General features: G+C 40.9%; 1 protein-coding gene across 2 annotated transcripts; it reads left to right on the top strand.

The window, feature by feature from the left end:
- Nucleotides 1–504: 504 nt before the first annotated feature.
- LOC148830975 (uncharacterized) lies at nt 505–11,971 on the top strand. 2 transcript variants are annotated; one of them, XM_088921900.1, is made up of 7 exons: nt 505–570; nt 845–1,183; nt 3,093–3,231; nt 4,532–4,623; nt 5,923–5,960; nt 6,795–6,969; nt 11,883–11,971. In XM_088921900.1, exons 1-6 carry the CDS (start codon nt 537–539, stop codon nt 6,942–6,944), a joined length of 792 nt encoding a protein of 263 aa, XP_088778026.1. In that variant the 5' UTR covers nt 505–536; the 3' UTR covers nt 6,945–6,969; nt 11,883–11,971. The 2 variants fall into 2 exon arrangements, with proteins under 2 accessions (XP_088778026.1, XP_088778025.1); XM_088921899.1 differs by lacking the exon at nt 11,883–11,971 and having other exon boundaries at nt 6,795–7,749.
- Nucleotides 11,972–15,015: the final 3,044 nt, after the last annotated feature.

The following is a 15,015-nucleotide window of genomic DNA, read 5'->3' as shown; positions in this document are numbered from 1 at the left end:
CTGCCATAAGACTTTACCACTAATCCACTGTGTGGCTGGGCAGGAGCAACATTGACCTGTTTTGGGACTAAACCTGAATCCTCTGTTTACAACTGGGGTGCAATATGTAGAAGAGGATTTGGCAATTTATCTATAATTGTGTAATATATATACACTTGTGTAATAAGCTTGTGGATTGTGCAAAACTGTATATCTATACTGTGCAATACATTTTCTTTGTGCACTGTACATTCTGGTTTATTTTGTATATTTTGTATTGTGTGCAATTCTTTATACTCCATTTTTTATTGCACTTCTTACTGACTGTGTTTATTGTATACAGTATACTGCCTGGCTGCTGTTGCATTGCAGTTTCCCTTAAGGGATTAATAAAGTATCTACAGTATTTTTACATCTACATCAGCGTCTCCTGTGGCTCAGCAGTATTGTGGCTACTCCGTTAAAATAGGAAGGAAATGATGAAATGAGGACTCTCTCTGTAAGGAGTAGTTGGTATCTGGGAGCAGCACAGAAAACAGCTTTCAATTTTACCAGCAATGAAGCTCCTCGCAATAATGGCTATTCTGTCAGGTAAAGGAACACTTTCACTTGGATTTTCAGCTGAATCTTCTGTTTGATACTGTATACAACATATACAGTACAATCTTTTTGACAGTTTAAAATGTTCTTTTATTTGTGACTTTAATTTCTGATTTATAAAGTAAAATTCCTCTTTTGACACTATGGACTTGAATTCCTTTGTTACTCTAATGTACAGTATAGATCTGTATTTTAGGCACAAGACAAAAATATTTTTTAGGAATACTGTTGTTAAATCTGTGTTCTCTCTATATTGCAAGTACAGGTGCTCATTCAATAATAGTGCTGAATTCCAAAGATGTGACTGGCTGGGTTCATGGCACAGTGACAGTCCAGTGTTTATATGGCACCGAAAATCAACTCAGCGACCATGTGAAATACTGGTGTAAAGGACACAATCTTCTCACTTGTACTACTTTGGTGAGGACTGACGGCTCTACGACTCATGACAGGATTTCCATCAGTGATAATAAGACAGAAGCAATGGTGTCCATCACCACGAAGGATCTCCAGGAAAGGGATGAAGGGGATTACTGGTGTGGGGTGTCCTTACCTGGACCAGATGATGCGGAACAAGTGCACATCAAGGTCAAAGGAAGAAAAGGTAAAACTTATTTCACAGTGGAGAGCAGCATATAAAGTTAAAGATTATGGTTCCTACTATCTGTCATTTATATAATTATAGGGACTTATTTTTTTAGTAAAAGTTAAAAGATTCTGTTAAATATTAAGATTTCCTTCACCAACAGTATAATACAGATGTTAAATACTGACTGATGTTCTACACGTGACTTCAATTAGCCTAGCACATAAAGTAGTGTTTCCAGATATCCATATGGTACTTTGTACCAGAGAGCGGAGCTTTGATCCACAATTTAGCAGGTCATTACTCAAAATCTAAATGCTTAAAATAATTTCAGTTTAGTTGCTGCAGTTGAAAATCTGAGAAAATGGGAAGGTTACTTCCCATTCTTTGCAATTTCATGTTTTTGGATAATCAGCAACAGTGATCTTGCACAAGTTAAACCCCAAGACTAGGACTGGGCTCTCTGCCGTAATGTGACTTAAAACTGCAAAAATACAGTGAATTGGTCTTGTGAAAGTGTGTGAACATGTGTGCACAGAATGGTACATATTGGCATGAGCGTTGGCAAATTATATATATACCTTCATATTTACTGTACATGAAGACAGTCTGTAATCAGTTTTCTCATGTGCTTTATTTGCTACATCACGTGTTTTATTACAGCAATCTTACAGATGCCTGCACAGTAGATATTAAAGGCCCCAGAAATGTCACTGTTGTGAAATTAAAGGTTGACAAAAAAAGGAAAACATACAGTTTCAGACTGCTATGTTATATGTTATAAGGCAATGCTATTTATAATTAAACTTATAAATAAATATTATAGGTATATAAATATTATTAATATTGTTACAAATGGGGGGTTATGGAACTGGTGAATATCAGGAACTGACCGAGTGGTTTAGTCAATAAGTTAATATTCAGAGCCCCCAACTTGTAAGTGATTTCTCTGGAATATACCCACGTGGCTGGTATAGTTGGAGGCACACACATTTTCTGTTCTTTAGCACAGCTTTGGTGAAAAGAGTAATACCTCAGACACACTTGGTTAAACAAATATTTGTTAACAATAACAATACACAAACTAAACATACACACAACATAAACATACAAAACACAAGTTTCTCTATTTACTAGTTTTCCAGAGTCTTGCATCTAGACCACCCAGAAAAACCCCAGACTGCTATCAAGTATTCAACACAAAATATAACATACAACACACAAGTTACTATAGTTACAGTATGTACAAGGAAGGGGTTTCAGAGGCCTAACTGTTCTAATCATCCAGAAAACCCAGACTGCTGCTAAGTATTAAACTCTTAAATAATGCCTACAGAGGCCAAAATAAGAGATACAATGCCTTCTAAATAAACGCAATATGTCCAGCAGTTAAATCTCTCTCTCTGCAAACCCAAGATCCCTATAGAATCGTATAGACCTATAGATCGCTAGTATAGCAAGCTCTGCTAGCAAGTTTCAAATACTTAGCTCCAATCATGTTTTGTTTGGATGATCATGAATTAGGAGCTCTAGTCTGGCACATGCTTCAAGTTCCAACTCCTCCTGACTCCTCTCTTATGGTCTGACCCTCCATGTCTCCTCTATTCTTTCCTTCTCTTTCTGTGGCCTTAATGTGATCTTATAAGGTGTATTTCTTGACTGCTCCTTTGCAATCATTTACCCACAACTTAATTAACTAGGTAAACCAAGGAAAATTTGGCAATGTTTTTGATCAAGGGACCCCCCACGTCTCAGCAAACATCCCCTCTGCTTTGAAGCTTGTAATGTTAACACTGCCAGGTGTCACACACTTTACCTAAATTCTTAGAGACACTTCCTAGCCACCTATAGCTGTAACAATATTATAATTGAAAGTCATAATTAAGCAGGATTTCATCGGATAACCTGTTTTCTTATGTCTCAAAAGATTCAAAATCCACATCTTGGACACCAACAGCAACTGGATCACCAGAAAGAACAGGAACAACCAGAACAAAATCCACTCTAACCAGTTTGTCTGTATCAGTGACTGTGCCTTACAACACCTTTTCCACAGAGGAGGTCAGGTAAACCCTGGTGATTATTCCCCCAGCAGTTAAAGAACTCACAGGGTGCTGCAGTTCATGGTGTATGAGCTCTGCACCATGGTACAATGAGATTTCCTCTTTACACAAACAGAAGTACAAGAAGAGACTGTACCGTGAATCTGCATAATTCAGAGGAAGAGGCAACCAGATCCTCAAAGTTCAACTATGATACTGCTTGTCATAAAGTAACAATCACAAATGCTAGTGCCCAGCCAGTAAAGACATGTGTCCAGAGTCCAGTCTAGTTCTGGGTCCTGTCCATTGGGACCATACTCCCCTGTGGCTGTGCATGAGTGTGGAGCTCCACTGTACATGTTCCATGTATTTGGTGTTTATTTCACCATCACATAACCTGCGCTGTAAATCCTGAGCTTCCAGAGCTCAGTGTGAACAGGAGAGAGTAAATGCGTGAAGGATAACAGAGATGCTGGAGCACTAACACATGACATAAGCAGAATGGCAGTGTAACAATTTCAAGTCACCACTGTTGGTAACATGCTAACAAGGTAGCTTAAAGAAAACTTTCACACATTTTCTATCACCATAATCTAAAGGCATTAGACATACTCTACATATTTCCACAGTTGCTTGGTCTGCAGGGTTTCTGCAGGGACTCTGACTAGGATATACAGCCCCTTGAAATCTAGGCAGTGTAGAATTCTGGGATGGCAGAGCCCTGGTCCTTTGATATAGTGGTGCTCACCTATGTCTAGGGTTTGGGGCTGTGTGGTTCTGAGCCCGCAACCAACTGTAATCGAATCCAGCTAAGGAGAAATGCAGAGCTACACGTGCTATATACTACTACTATATCTTGAGAAATGTATTGCATTTAATTTAATTTTTTTGGAAACAACTGAGCATTTTTTAAAAAAAGGTACCAGCAGATACTGTATATACAATAACATATTCAAGGAACTTTTTTATTCAAACTAGTAACTTTATGCAGCATTTGATAGATTTTAGGAGCACACTGTCTTCTGTCTTTTCAATTAATTTTCTCATGTCCGTGGAAGAGTTCTGTTAATGTCTCAGCATGCAACATTGGAATACAAAACACTTCCCCTATCAATTCCTGACAATTTTGTGTTCAAAACCATAATCACCATTACCAACTCTTTGAAAGCTGTATGGAAAGCTCCAATGATGATTGACAAATTGCCAAAATTGATTGATCATTGACAAAAGTCCACACTGAAGATTGCATTTCTGAGACAGAATGACTTTATTAAGAAGGTATGGAAATACACCATCTTTGAAAGTTGTCTGAAATTCCTGACAGAAATAATTCAGTGCTGACAACGCTCGGAGCCTGCTTTGGAGCTCTGCTGTTCCTGTGCTGCCTGACAGTCCTGATCGCAATGAAGATTAAAGGTAAGAGGTGGAGTGTGCTGTAATCTGTGAAGAATAACTCTTTATAATTACCTAAATTATTAATTAATTTTTAATTAGTGTAGATCATTCTGCTGAAGGTTTGCCAAACAAAAACATTAAACATTATTAACCCATTAAAAACAATCAAGCATTTTGGTAAAATGGTCAATTTAAACATTTAAGTTACTACCTATCCTGCAGTCTGGTCAATTTGAGATTTCTTTCAGATACAGTTTGTGTAGAGATGTTAATCATAGCTGGGTAACCGGACATATTTGGAGCATGAATTTCCACAGCTACTGGCTTCTATTTAGTATTACACTAGTGGTTCTTGGTACTATCACTGAGAGACACTTTTTCTACTACTTTATAGAAGTAAATCTGGTCTATACTGTGGTAGTTGTGCACCATACAGAGGGACCATGGGATGCAGAGACCCTAGAGGTTAGGTCAGTGTTTATTAGGGACTGTTCAGCCAGGATGGTGTACAGTTCTTCAGCAGGGCAGAGGGCCTGTGCAGGACACTGGCGTCGACAGTAGCTGTTCATTTCTGGTGTGATACAGAGCAAACAGCATGTCTCAGTAAAGCACTGAGCTCTCCAGTGGTTTATCACTCAGGATCTATGTTAGTGCAAGTCAGTATTACAATATTTGTGATCAGTGAGCATTTCATTAGCGAGTCATTAGGAGAAGCATTTTTAGCCCATGCACTGTAAACAGCAAACAGAGAGAAAGCCTCTTGTTTCATTTTTCCTCTACTATAGATCAATATGTGTTCTCACTGAAATTGCACCTGCATTTAAGGCACTTTAAACAATGAGGTGCTACTTTATTTTTCTTTATCACATTGGTTTTTTGTACAGTGTTATGGTAAATAATTGCAGAATATACAGTATTAAAGACTATGCATGCAATTTCTATAAATTCTATAAAAGGGAGAAAAAGGAAGAACCTGCTCATCTCAGAGAGAAAATGCCCTTCTCTCTGGTTATGCTTTAAATTCATTATGTACATCTTCTGAACATTGCCTTATTCTTTAGACCAAACTGACCAAAAAAAGATTAGTAACTAAAGCCTTCTGTGTCTCTCACAGCTGAGCTTTCACAAGTAAACTCGACTCTGTTAATTAAGTATAATTTCAGCAGTAGGAGTTGCAATCCCTATCTGCTCTTGTTTCAGAGGACCTACAACAGAACTCTGAAGCCCTTTGGAGGACATTTGATGACTTTCTAAAAAGTTTCTAAACATATTTAACATTTCACTCACTCCTGTCAAGACTTTCTGAAACTTTCTTTTCAGGAAAAAGAACAGAAGAGGCTACAATGAACAATGCAACAGTGAGTCTCTGTTTTTAATATTCATAACTTATCGAGAACATTTTTTACCCAATATGCACTTTAAATAAATTTTGAATCGCAGGAACTAAAGGCAACTTGATATTCAGATTAAGCAAACCAATAAAAAGTTATAGCCTAAAAATGTTTCATTTTAGTGCATACTGAAATTTTGAATAATCACAATGCAAACAAAAGTGAGATTCTTAGTGATGGATTTAGTTATATAAAGTAAATAGATATTTCTAAAGTTTGTTTGGCTTGTTTACTGAAATACAGTATACATAGTGTTATAAAGGTAGTCAAGGATATCAAGGTAATAGACCTATACAATCTAAAGGCTGTGCACTGCAGAGCAAATACATTTAATATAGTGTACAAATCAACATTCCTATGTAGACAAAGAAAGTACATACTAGAGCTCATTAACATTACTGACAACCACCTCAGCCACTGTTTTAAGATTGCGAGGATGGATAATCTACTAAGTCTGTGATCACTACAATACGCTTTGCTCCAGGTAGGGTACTTCTACATGTAGCAATGAAATTTGGCTCCATATACCTGTACAGACAAGGCAATAGGAAATTGTATTCTTGTGCACACATCATCCGCACAACGAAGGGCACCATATTACCTCAATGTGACCTCAATATGCATCCTTCATGGCTGACATATTTCCTCTTCTGGACATGCTAATACTGTGCATGTTTTTTTATCATACAGCTGTATGAATATACTAATTTTATCACCACCGTATACATGTAGAAGAAATTAAGGTGCCATAAATACTGAGTATTTTTCCTATTAAAATAGATCAATATGTTATCTTTTCAGCCTTCTGGGGAAGCTGTAGAATTAACCTACACTGAAGTGAGAAGTGGAAACAGCACACTGCCCCCTAGTGACAGCACCTATGCCAACGTCAGTCTCTCTCAGCGCCCCCCCACAGAGGAGTCTGTGGTGTACTCCATCGTCGCCCGGTGAAGAGGAGGAGGAGGGTTTCCTGTGTGTGAGTCTCTTCATATGAAATCAATTAATAGAACTGGCCGAATAGAATGCTTCTCAACAAACACTTGAGACAATTTGTTGAAATTCAAAAAGTCCACCCATCCATTACCAGAAAAGCCACAGATTCATCATGAGGGTTGTGGCAACCCAGAGCCAGTCTTAGATGAACAGGACACAAGGCAGGATTATGCTCTGGAAGGAATGGATCACCAGCCCATGTACAGGGCCTATTGAGAGACATGTCTTTAGCCAGTCAGTGCTGAGAATATGGGAGGAATCTAAGGAATCTGGGAAAACCCACATCCCCCCATGTCATCCAGCTCAGAGATCCTCACCTGCTGGAAGTGAGCAGACTGGAACTGCCCGCACACACCTGAACATACCCTTGTCACTGAACACAGCCCACACCTGGACACGGAGGGGCCTGCTGCCTCAGCTCAGCTTCTCAATAGGAATGAAATGGCAGGAGTGGGTAGCTGTGGAAGAAGATACCTTTCTACCACCCTGTTTGATCAGTTTCTCTATGGCTTGTGTTATTTTAATGTGGCCATTCTATGAGCTTAAGCAAATGTCTAGTATTGGGAAAACATTGTTACACGCAGTAATTCAAACCCTATTTTAAAACTTGTTGTTCATGTTACGCTTTGAAATAAAACACCAAGAGTCCTCAGGGGCTGTTGAAGGTCAGTACCGTGCTGTCTGTGTAGGAGACCCCGGTGGTGGTAGTGTAGCACCAGGGACCTTTGCACATACTCTACTGTGTACTCTCCTGGAAGTCAAGGTTCAGGGCATTTGCTGGCTTTATCTGACATATAAACCAAATAAAATGCTACAAATCAAAGCCTCACTTGAGCCCTTAACACACTTTAGACACCCTGTTTAGTTTTCTGGGGCAGCTAACCTCGCTTACCCCCACTCAAAACCTTTCCTAGTGAGGTCAGCCTGACCCTCACCCTTTCTGCTCTACTGCCCCCCTGTGTAGAATCAGACACTGTTTCATAAGCACACATTTCCAGATGGTGGGACCGGGCCGAACAATGTGTCCACTGAGGTGCAGGTCCAGGGCAGGGTCCCAGGGGCAGTACGGGACATGGGGACAGGCTGGCTGAACTAGAGTCCAGCGGGGAAAGTTCAGGGCCGGCAGAACCAGCAGGGCAGGACAGGGTGCTGAAGTCCAGCATGCAGGGCTGCGCTGCCAGGCCCCCACAAGAGGACTGCGAGCCACTGACAGAGCTCACACCGGCGGGAAAGATGCAGTGTGACGTTGGCACCAGGGAAACAGCAGCACCTTACATCCCCTGAGGGCCAGGGCTGCCAGGGGAACATAAGTGTGCGGACTAACAACAGGCAGCTGCCACACTAAACCTACAGGCCCACAGTCAAAGAGTCGGCAAGCTGTGGTTCGCAGCAGGCAGGAGCTTGGGGGAGAGTCCGGGCGAGTCAGGACATGGGCAGGCGACAGGGAAACCGGAGCAAGGCAGGAAGAACTCCACTCGGGAAACCACAGGCAGGTGGTCCGAAAACACAGAGCAGGACAAGGACTGAAAAGGCAATGAAGGATTGCTGAGGAAAAACTGGGCAGAATTCAAAATTCCCACAACACCTGATCCAGAAAGACTGCTCATTACGCTCAGGTGCTATGAGTATTTTGTCTCCTCAGCCACCAGTGCAGGGCAGGCAGGAGAGAGAAGGCCCATGGCCACTACAGCATGACAATACTTTTGTAAGGCATTGTCTGTGTCATATTCTTAGAACGCACCCTCATTTGATGAGAAAGTTTCCATCAAGCACATCTAAAGGAACTAGACTACACATCTGTAGTCTGCGTGTGCTGAGGAAGGGATTAAATTGTTCTCAGAAAGTATGTCCGCAGTGGAGCTTGTCCTGTACTGTAGCTCAAAGCAATATGATGAATAAACTACAGAATGGCAGAATGTCTATGGCTGGGGCGCGCATGATGCTGGCATGGTTGGCTTGAAATATAGCCGAGAATTCCTTTTAACTTTAAGATCCAAAGACTTCCAACCCTCAGATACACTGTTCGCCAATCTTCCGCAAGACATTCTGTGTTCTACAAAAAATACGAACTTTAATCAGAAAAGTAAGCACAAGTGCGGCAGGAGGGGAGGAGGAGGAATAAGCTCCCGTTGCCCACCGTCGTTCTGTCGAACTTGCGCTCACTGAGGAGTAACCTAGACGAACTGCATGCCGGCGTGCGGTTCCTGCACGAGTTTCGGGATGCCTGCAGCCTAGCTTTTACGGAAACTTGGCTGGACGAGACCGTGAAGGACGATGTTATCAAGCCTGAGGGGTTTTCTTTAAGCTTGACAGAGATCCTGAAAGCACAGGTAAACATCACGGTGGAGAGCTCTGCTTGATGATAAACAACCGCTGGTATCAGAACATCACCGTCCGTGAGAGTGTGTGCACGCCTGACATCAAACTGCTCAGTGTCTCTCTGCGTCCCTTCTATCTCCCTCGAGAATTTCTGCAGCTTTTTATTACTCTTGTCTATTTCCACCCTAAAGCGAATGTGGTAAAAGCTTCTAATATAATTTTTGATGTTACCCAAAAACTGGACGCTCCTAAATTTATTTTAGGAGACTTTAACGGCTGCACACTAAATAACAATCTTTCAACGTATTACCAATACGTGACCTGCTCCACGTGGTTGAATACAATAATCGATCGTTGCTACGGGACAATCCCTAATGCGTACTCGTCCCTTGCAAGACCTCCACGGGGCAACTCCGACCACAACACAGGTGCTCCTCAGGCCGATCTACCAGCCGCTGTTCAAGAGGATCAAACCGCAGACAAGAACACTAAAAGCCTGGGACTCGGGAGAGCACCGAACGGCTTCAGGATTGCTTTGACTGCACGCGATGGGACGTGTTTAAAAACACATCAGAGGACATTCACAAACTTATGGAAGCCCGTTTCCGCCAGGGAGTGAAGATGGTATCTCGCAATTGCGACTTATTATCTCAGAATTGCGACTTAGTATCTCAGAATTGCGAGAATTGCTGGCAAGACCTGGGTTCGAGCCAATGCAGTGAGGCCGCTCCCACCCTAGTTCGTGCGAGGGCACAAACCTTAGAACCCGAGTCCGTTACAATAACAAAAGGACAGACAATGAAATATGGGCTATTTCAAAGTCGCAAATGTGAGATAAAAAGTCGCAATTGCGAGATATAAAGTCGGAATTCTGAGATCCTAAGTCGCAATTCTGAGATCCTAAGTCGCAATTCTGAGTTACCATAGCGCGTTTTTTTTATTCCCTGGCGGAAACGGGCTTCCATACAAACACGCTGTTGTGATATCAGATTATATTTCTTTCTGCGTCGACTCTATCATCTCTACCAAAAGCTTTTCCCAATAACAAACCCTGGGTAACAAAAAGCCTTAATTATGTCCTCCTAAGCAAGAAGCAAGCTTTTTCTCAAGAGGACACCCAGCTCAGGAAGGAAGTGCAGAGAGAGGTGAAAAGGGAAATCAGGAAAGCTAAGGAATAGTATAGGGTAAAAATAGAGAATACCATGACAATGGGTGACACCAGGATGGCATGGCAGGGCATTAAAAGCATGGCCAACATCCCTCAGAAGCGTAGTGGCAGCACTACGGCCAATGGGCAACAGCTGGCCAATGATCTGACCTGCTTTGAGTTGAAATCTACAACCACCTCAGCTCGTAGAGATATTCATCCTGTATCTGGAAAGGTTTCCTTTAAAATTCACACAGCAGAAGTACGTAGACTTTTTAGGAAAATCAATATTAGGAAAAGTGGAGGTCCAGATAATGTGTGGTAAGGTCCTACAATCTTGTGCAGATCAGCTTTGCAATATTTTTAGTTTTCTCTTCCAGATGTCCTTAAATTTACAGATAATTCCCTCTCTGTGGAAGAAATCATTATTTCTGTTCCTAAAACTGCCAAGCCTAGTGACCTTAACTGCTACAGGACGGTTGCCCTTGCACAGAAACTCAAAGTACTTCAATCTGAATGATAACTTGATAGGTGGGTGCTAGACTTCCTAACAGATCTCAGCAAGTCAAACTGAGGAAGTGCTTATCTGACATTCGCTACACATCAATTGGATCACCACAGAGCTGTGTCTTGTCCCCTCTGCTGTACATTTTGTACACTAATGATTGCATAAGCAAACACACAGATAGACATCTCATTAAGTTTGCTGATGACACAGTCCTGGTCAGTTTATTAAAGGACACAGAATACAATCATGGGCCCATTCTAAATGATTTTACTAACTGGTGCAACGAGTTCTCCCTGAAGTAAAATGTTTCAAAAACAAAGGAACTTGTTACTGATTTTAGGAAAAATACCACACTCCCTCAACCCATTATGATTGATGGTCAGCCTGTTGAAATTGCTGATGACTGTAAGTACTTGGGACTGGTCATTGACTAAAACTTGAAATGGAACAAATGTTGTGACACTATCTATTAAAAAGGCCAACAGAGACTCTTCTTTCTTAGAAAACTCAGCTACTTTAAGGTAGATAAAATTATTTTTCTACAGATCATTCATTGAAAGTGTCTTTAACATACTGCTTCACTTGTTTGTTTGGCAACATAAGTTCCAGTAATTGTAATAGGCTGAATACATTAGTGAATATAAGTGGAAAAATAATCGGGAATAATCAAATCAACTTATAAAATATTATGTTATAAATATAATATGTTATTTTTATATATTATAATAATATAAGTACATTTTTATTAACACATGAGAAAAAAGGTAATTTAAAGTATAAAATAAAACCTTTTAAAAATATGCTAAGGGTTTGCCTACTCAATTTAACAAATTTTGACCCTCTGATTAAAATGAAAATTATTCAAACTTCATAAGAAGTGCTGCTACCTTAATTGTGATGACTGCCTTCCTCCCTCACTCAGGATTGCAGTGTGGTCTGTTGTCCGCTGGCTCCTGTTCTGTGTGATGCTGGCTGGCCCAGTGACTGTCACCTGCTGGCAGACTGGCACCAGGTGCACCTGCCCTCCTGCTGCGCACACCTGAACACCTGTACCTGAACACAGCCCACACCTGGACACACGGGACCCTGCTGCCTCAGCTCAGCTTCACACTGAATTCACTCCCAGGACCTGCACACAGCTCAGTGTCTATTCAAACTGCCTCTGCCTCTTCCTCACTGACTCAACAGCACAGGGCCAGGAGCGAGACACTGAGTAACAAGATGCGATTCTGTCTTTCTAGTGATTCTTATTTTTATTTGAACATACTAATAGACAATGTCTGGAAGCCTATAATTCTTTGCAAAAACCTTAAAAACTTTAAACCTCATTTTGAAATCTGTTGTTTGTCTATACAATGTGTTCTTTGTAAACTGATATAAACGTCTGTACAAAGGACCTCTGTGACATAGTGGAGAAAAAGTTCCTCCTCTGAGTCTGCTAGTCACCACTAGAGGGCATCCGAGGAGAGATAACCAGCTCTCTCTTGCTCTTCCCTGACAGCCACATGAATATTTGTCATCATTGACACCTTCTACTTTAATTGAGAGGACTATATTAAAGGCTCACTCAGTTACTCAGGCGTTCATGCCAGAACCAACAAAAAGTCCTTAGCTCAGACGTACACTCTTTCTCTATACTGCAGAAATCGAATCTTTTACAAAGCCTTAATGCTTGCTCTTTCTGATAAAAAAGCTATAGTGGTACGATTGAATTCCTGTTCTCTATATTAGACCTGAAGCCAGTGAAAAATGCAGCCTTTAACACAGGCACAGTCACACCTACTTTCACAGTTTAAGTGGATGATGAACAGGATATGTTGTCATTTGTATAAGATTCACAAGTTCCCCAGTCAAAATGGCTGCTGAATTAAGTGTAGAGATTTTTGCAGTATATGAACCTGCATTTCCCATTAATAGTGGTCAATCCTGAACTTGGTAATACTGCAGGTAGAGGGCTGTTTCCATCTTCACAGGCGAGGCTGTTCTTACACGATCATGGGAGAATCTGTGAATCAGTGCAAAATTACATCTTCATCTTATTTTTCTCTCCTTTTTTGTGTCATTAATGGTATGTTCACATACAATTGTGGTTTGACAGTGAAGGAATTAATTCTCATTCTAATGAGCAATATTCTCCTCTGGTATTTGTAATCCCGAAATGAAAACAGGTAAGAGGATATACGATTACAACCTTATTTTCAAACTCAAAGAGAATCAGCGGTCCAGTGATTCTCAGTCTAGCCCTGAGAAGAAGAAGAGAAGGAAAAAAAAACATGAGATACTAATTAGAATGTTAATATAAAGAAGATTGCGCATCTGTGCTCATTTCTCAGAACATTTTGTCATATTTCCATGAAGCTATCAAATTGTCCATCAACAAAAATATAAAGCAGTGTCCATAGAGGATTACTACAGGTCAACTAACAATAGAGGCATTTGCTTTATCACTTGATTTAATCATTGCAAATGACTCTTTTGTTTCTCACTTTTCTTCCCTTGAATTAGGCCTCTCTGACCACTTAGCTATTCTCTTCAATCTGGAATTACCAGTGTCTAATCAATTGATCAGCCTAGGTTCGCATTTTCTGTTCTATCGTCCTTGTCTTGTTTCCCCACCTCTGATCCTCTACAGAACAAAAGGCATTTCCTTAATAGGGCTTTTTTATCTACTCTCGACACCTTCGCTTCTCTTAAAAATGGAACCATCTCTTTTTCTCGCTCTGCCTCCTGGTACACCGAAGGCAGTCTATGGGAAACTTGAACGTAGACACATTTTTTCCCACCATCAACAGACTGCTAAAGCTAAACTGCCCCACCGCATTACCTGCCTCATCGCAACTTTGCAACAAATTTTTAGATTTCTTTGGCTCTAAGAATGACAACATCTGGCATCACATTCTGTCCACAGCGCTTGTCAGTTCCACACCACCTCCCTGCTTAGCTAACTTTACTGGTTCTCTTCTAACTTCTAACTCACTTCTTGACTCTGGAACCATGAGTAAACTGGTTTAACATATAAAACGCACCACCTGTATATTAGACCCCATTCCTACCACTTTATTTCAGTCCTGTTTCACTTCTCTCTGCCCCATTGTCCTCAATATAATAAATGAATCCTTAAGCAAAGGTGTTGTACCAACGGTCATCAAAACTGCTGCCATTACCCCTGTGCCAATAAAGCCTAACATGGCTCTGGACAATCGAAACAATTTTCACCCCATCTCCAACTTACCCTTTCTTGCAAAAATTCTAGTCTAACTTCAGTCTAAATTGAAAAACGTGGGGGTGATATTTGATTCAGGCTTGACATTCGACCCACATGTTCAAGATATTGTCAAAATATCTTTCTTTCACCTCAAAAATATCGCTAGACTACGTCCTGCGTTATCGCTAACTGTGGCTGAAAATCTGATCAACACATTTGTCTTCTCCCAAATTGACTACTGTAACACTCTACTCGCTGGTGTTTCTAAATCCACATTGAACAAACTGCAGTATGTCCAAAATTGGGTAGCCAGAATCTTGACACGGACTAGTGCAAGTGTTCACATTACTCCTATCCTGGAGTCCTTGCACTGGCTTCCTATCAAGTTTCGTGTCGACTTCAAAATCCTCATGCTCACCTATACGGCTCTGCATGGTTTGGCACCTCATTACCTGTATGAGCTATTATCATCCTACTCACCTCCTTCCAACCTTCGCTCTTATAATTCTGGTGTCCTATCTGTCCCCCAAGCCCATCTACACTCTATGGGTGACAGAGACTTCTCCTGTTATGCCCCAAAGCTCTGGAACTGTATCCCCAAGGATATCAGAGAGTAACACTTTCAGATCTAGACTTAAACCCTTCTTTTTTAGAAGAGCTTTTACTTAACTGGTTCTGTTCTTTACCCCTCTGTCCCTACTGTATGCAGTACCCCCATCTACTGTCTCCTCTCATTGTGGATATGTCTGCAGTGGAACTTGTTCTATAGCTCAACACAACAAGGACACAAAACCACAAAATGGGAAGGAAACGAAAATAAAAATAGTCTTTATCTGAAAAGAGAAGTTGA

Source organism: Atractosteus spatula, chromosome 7 (assembly GCF_055471065.1).
Source record: "Atractosteus spatula isolate fAtrSpa1 chromosome 7, fAtrSpa1.hap1, whole genome shotgun sequence".
Lineage (NCBI taxonomy): Eukaryota > Metazoa > Chordata > Actinopteri > Semionotiformes > Lepisosteidae > Atractosteus > Atractosteus spatula.
The sequence above is the reverse complement of the archived record's forward strand: the minus strand, read 5'-3'. Positions and strand labels throughout refer to the sequence as shown.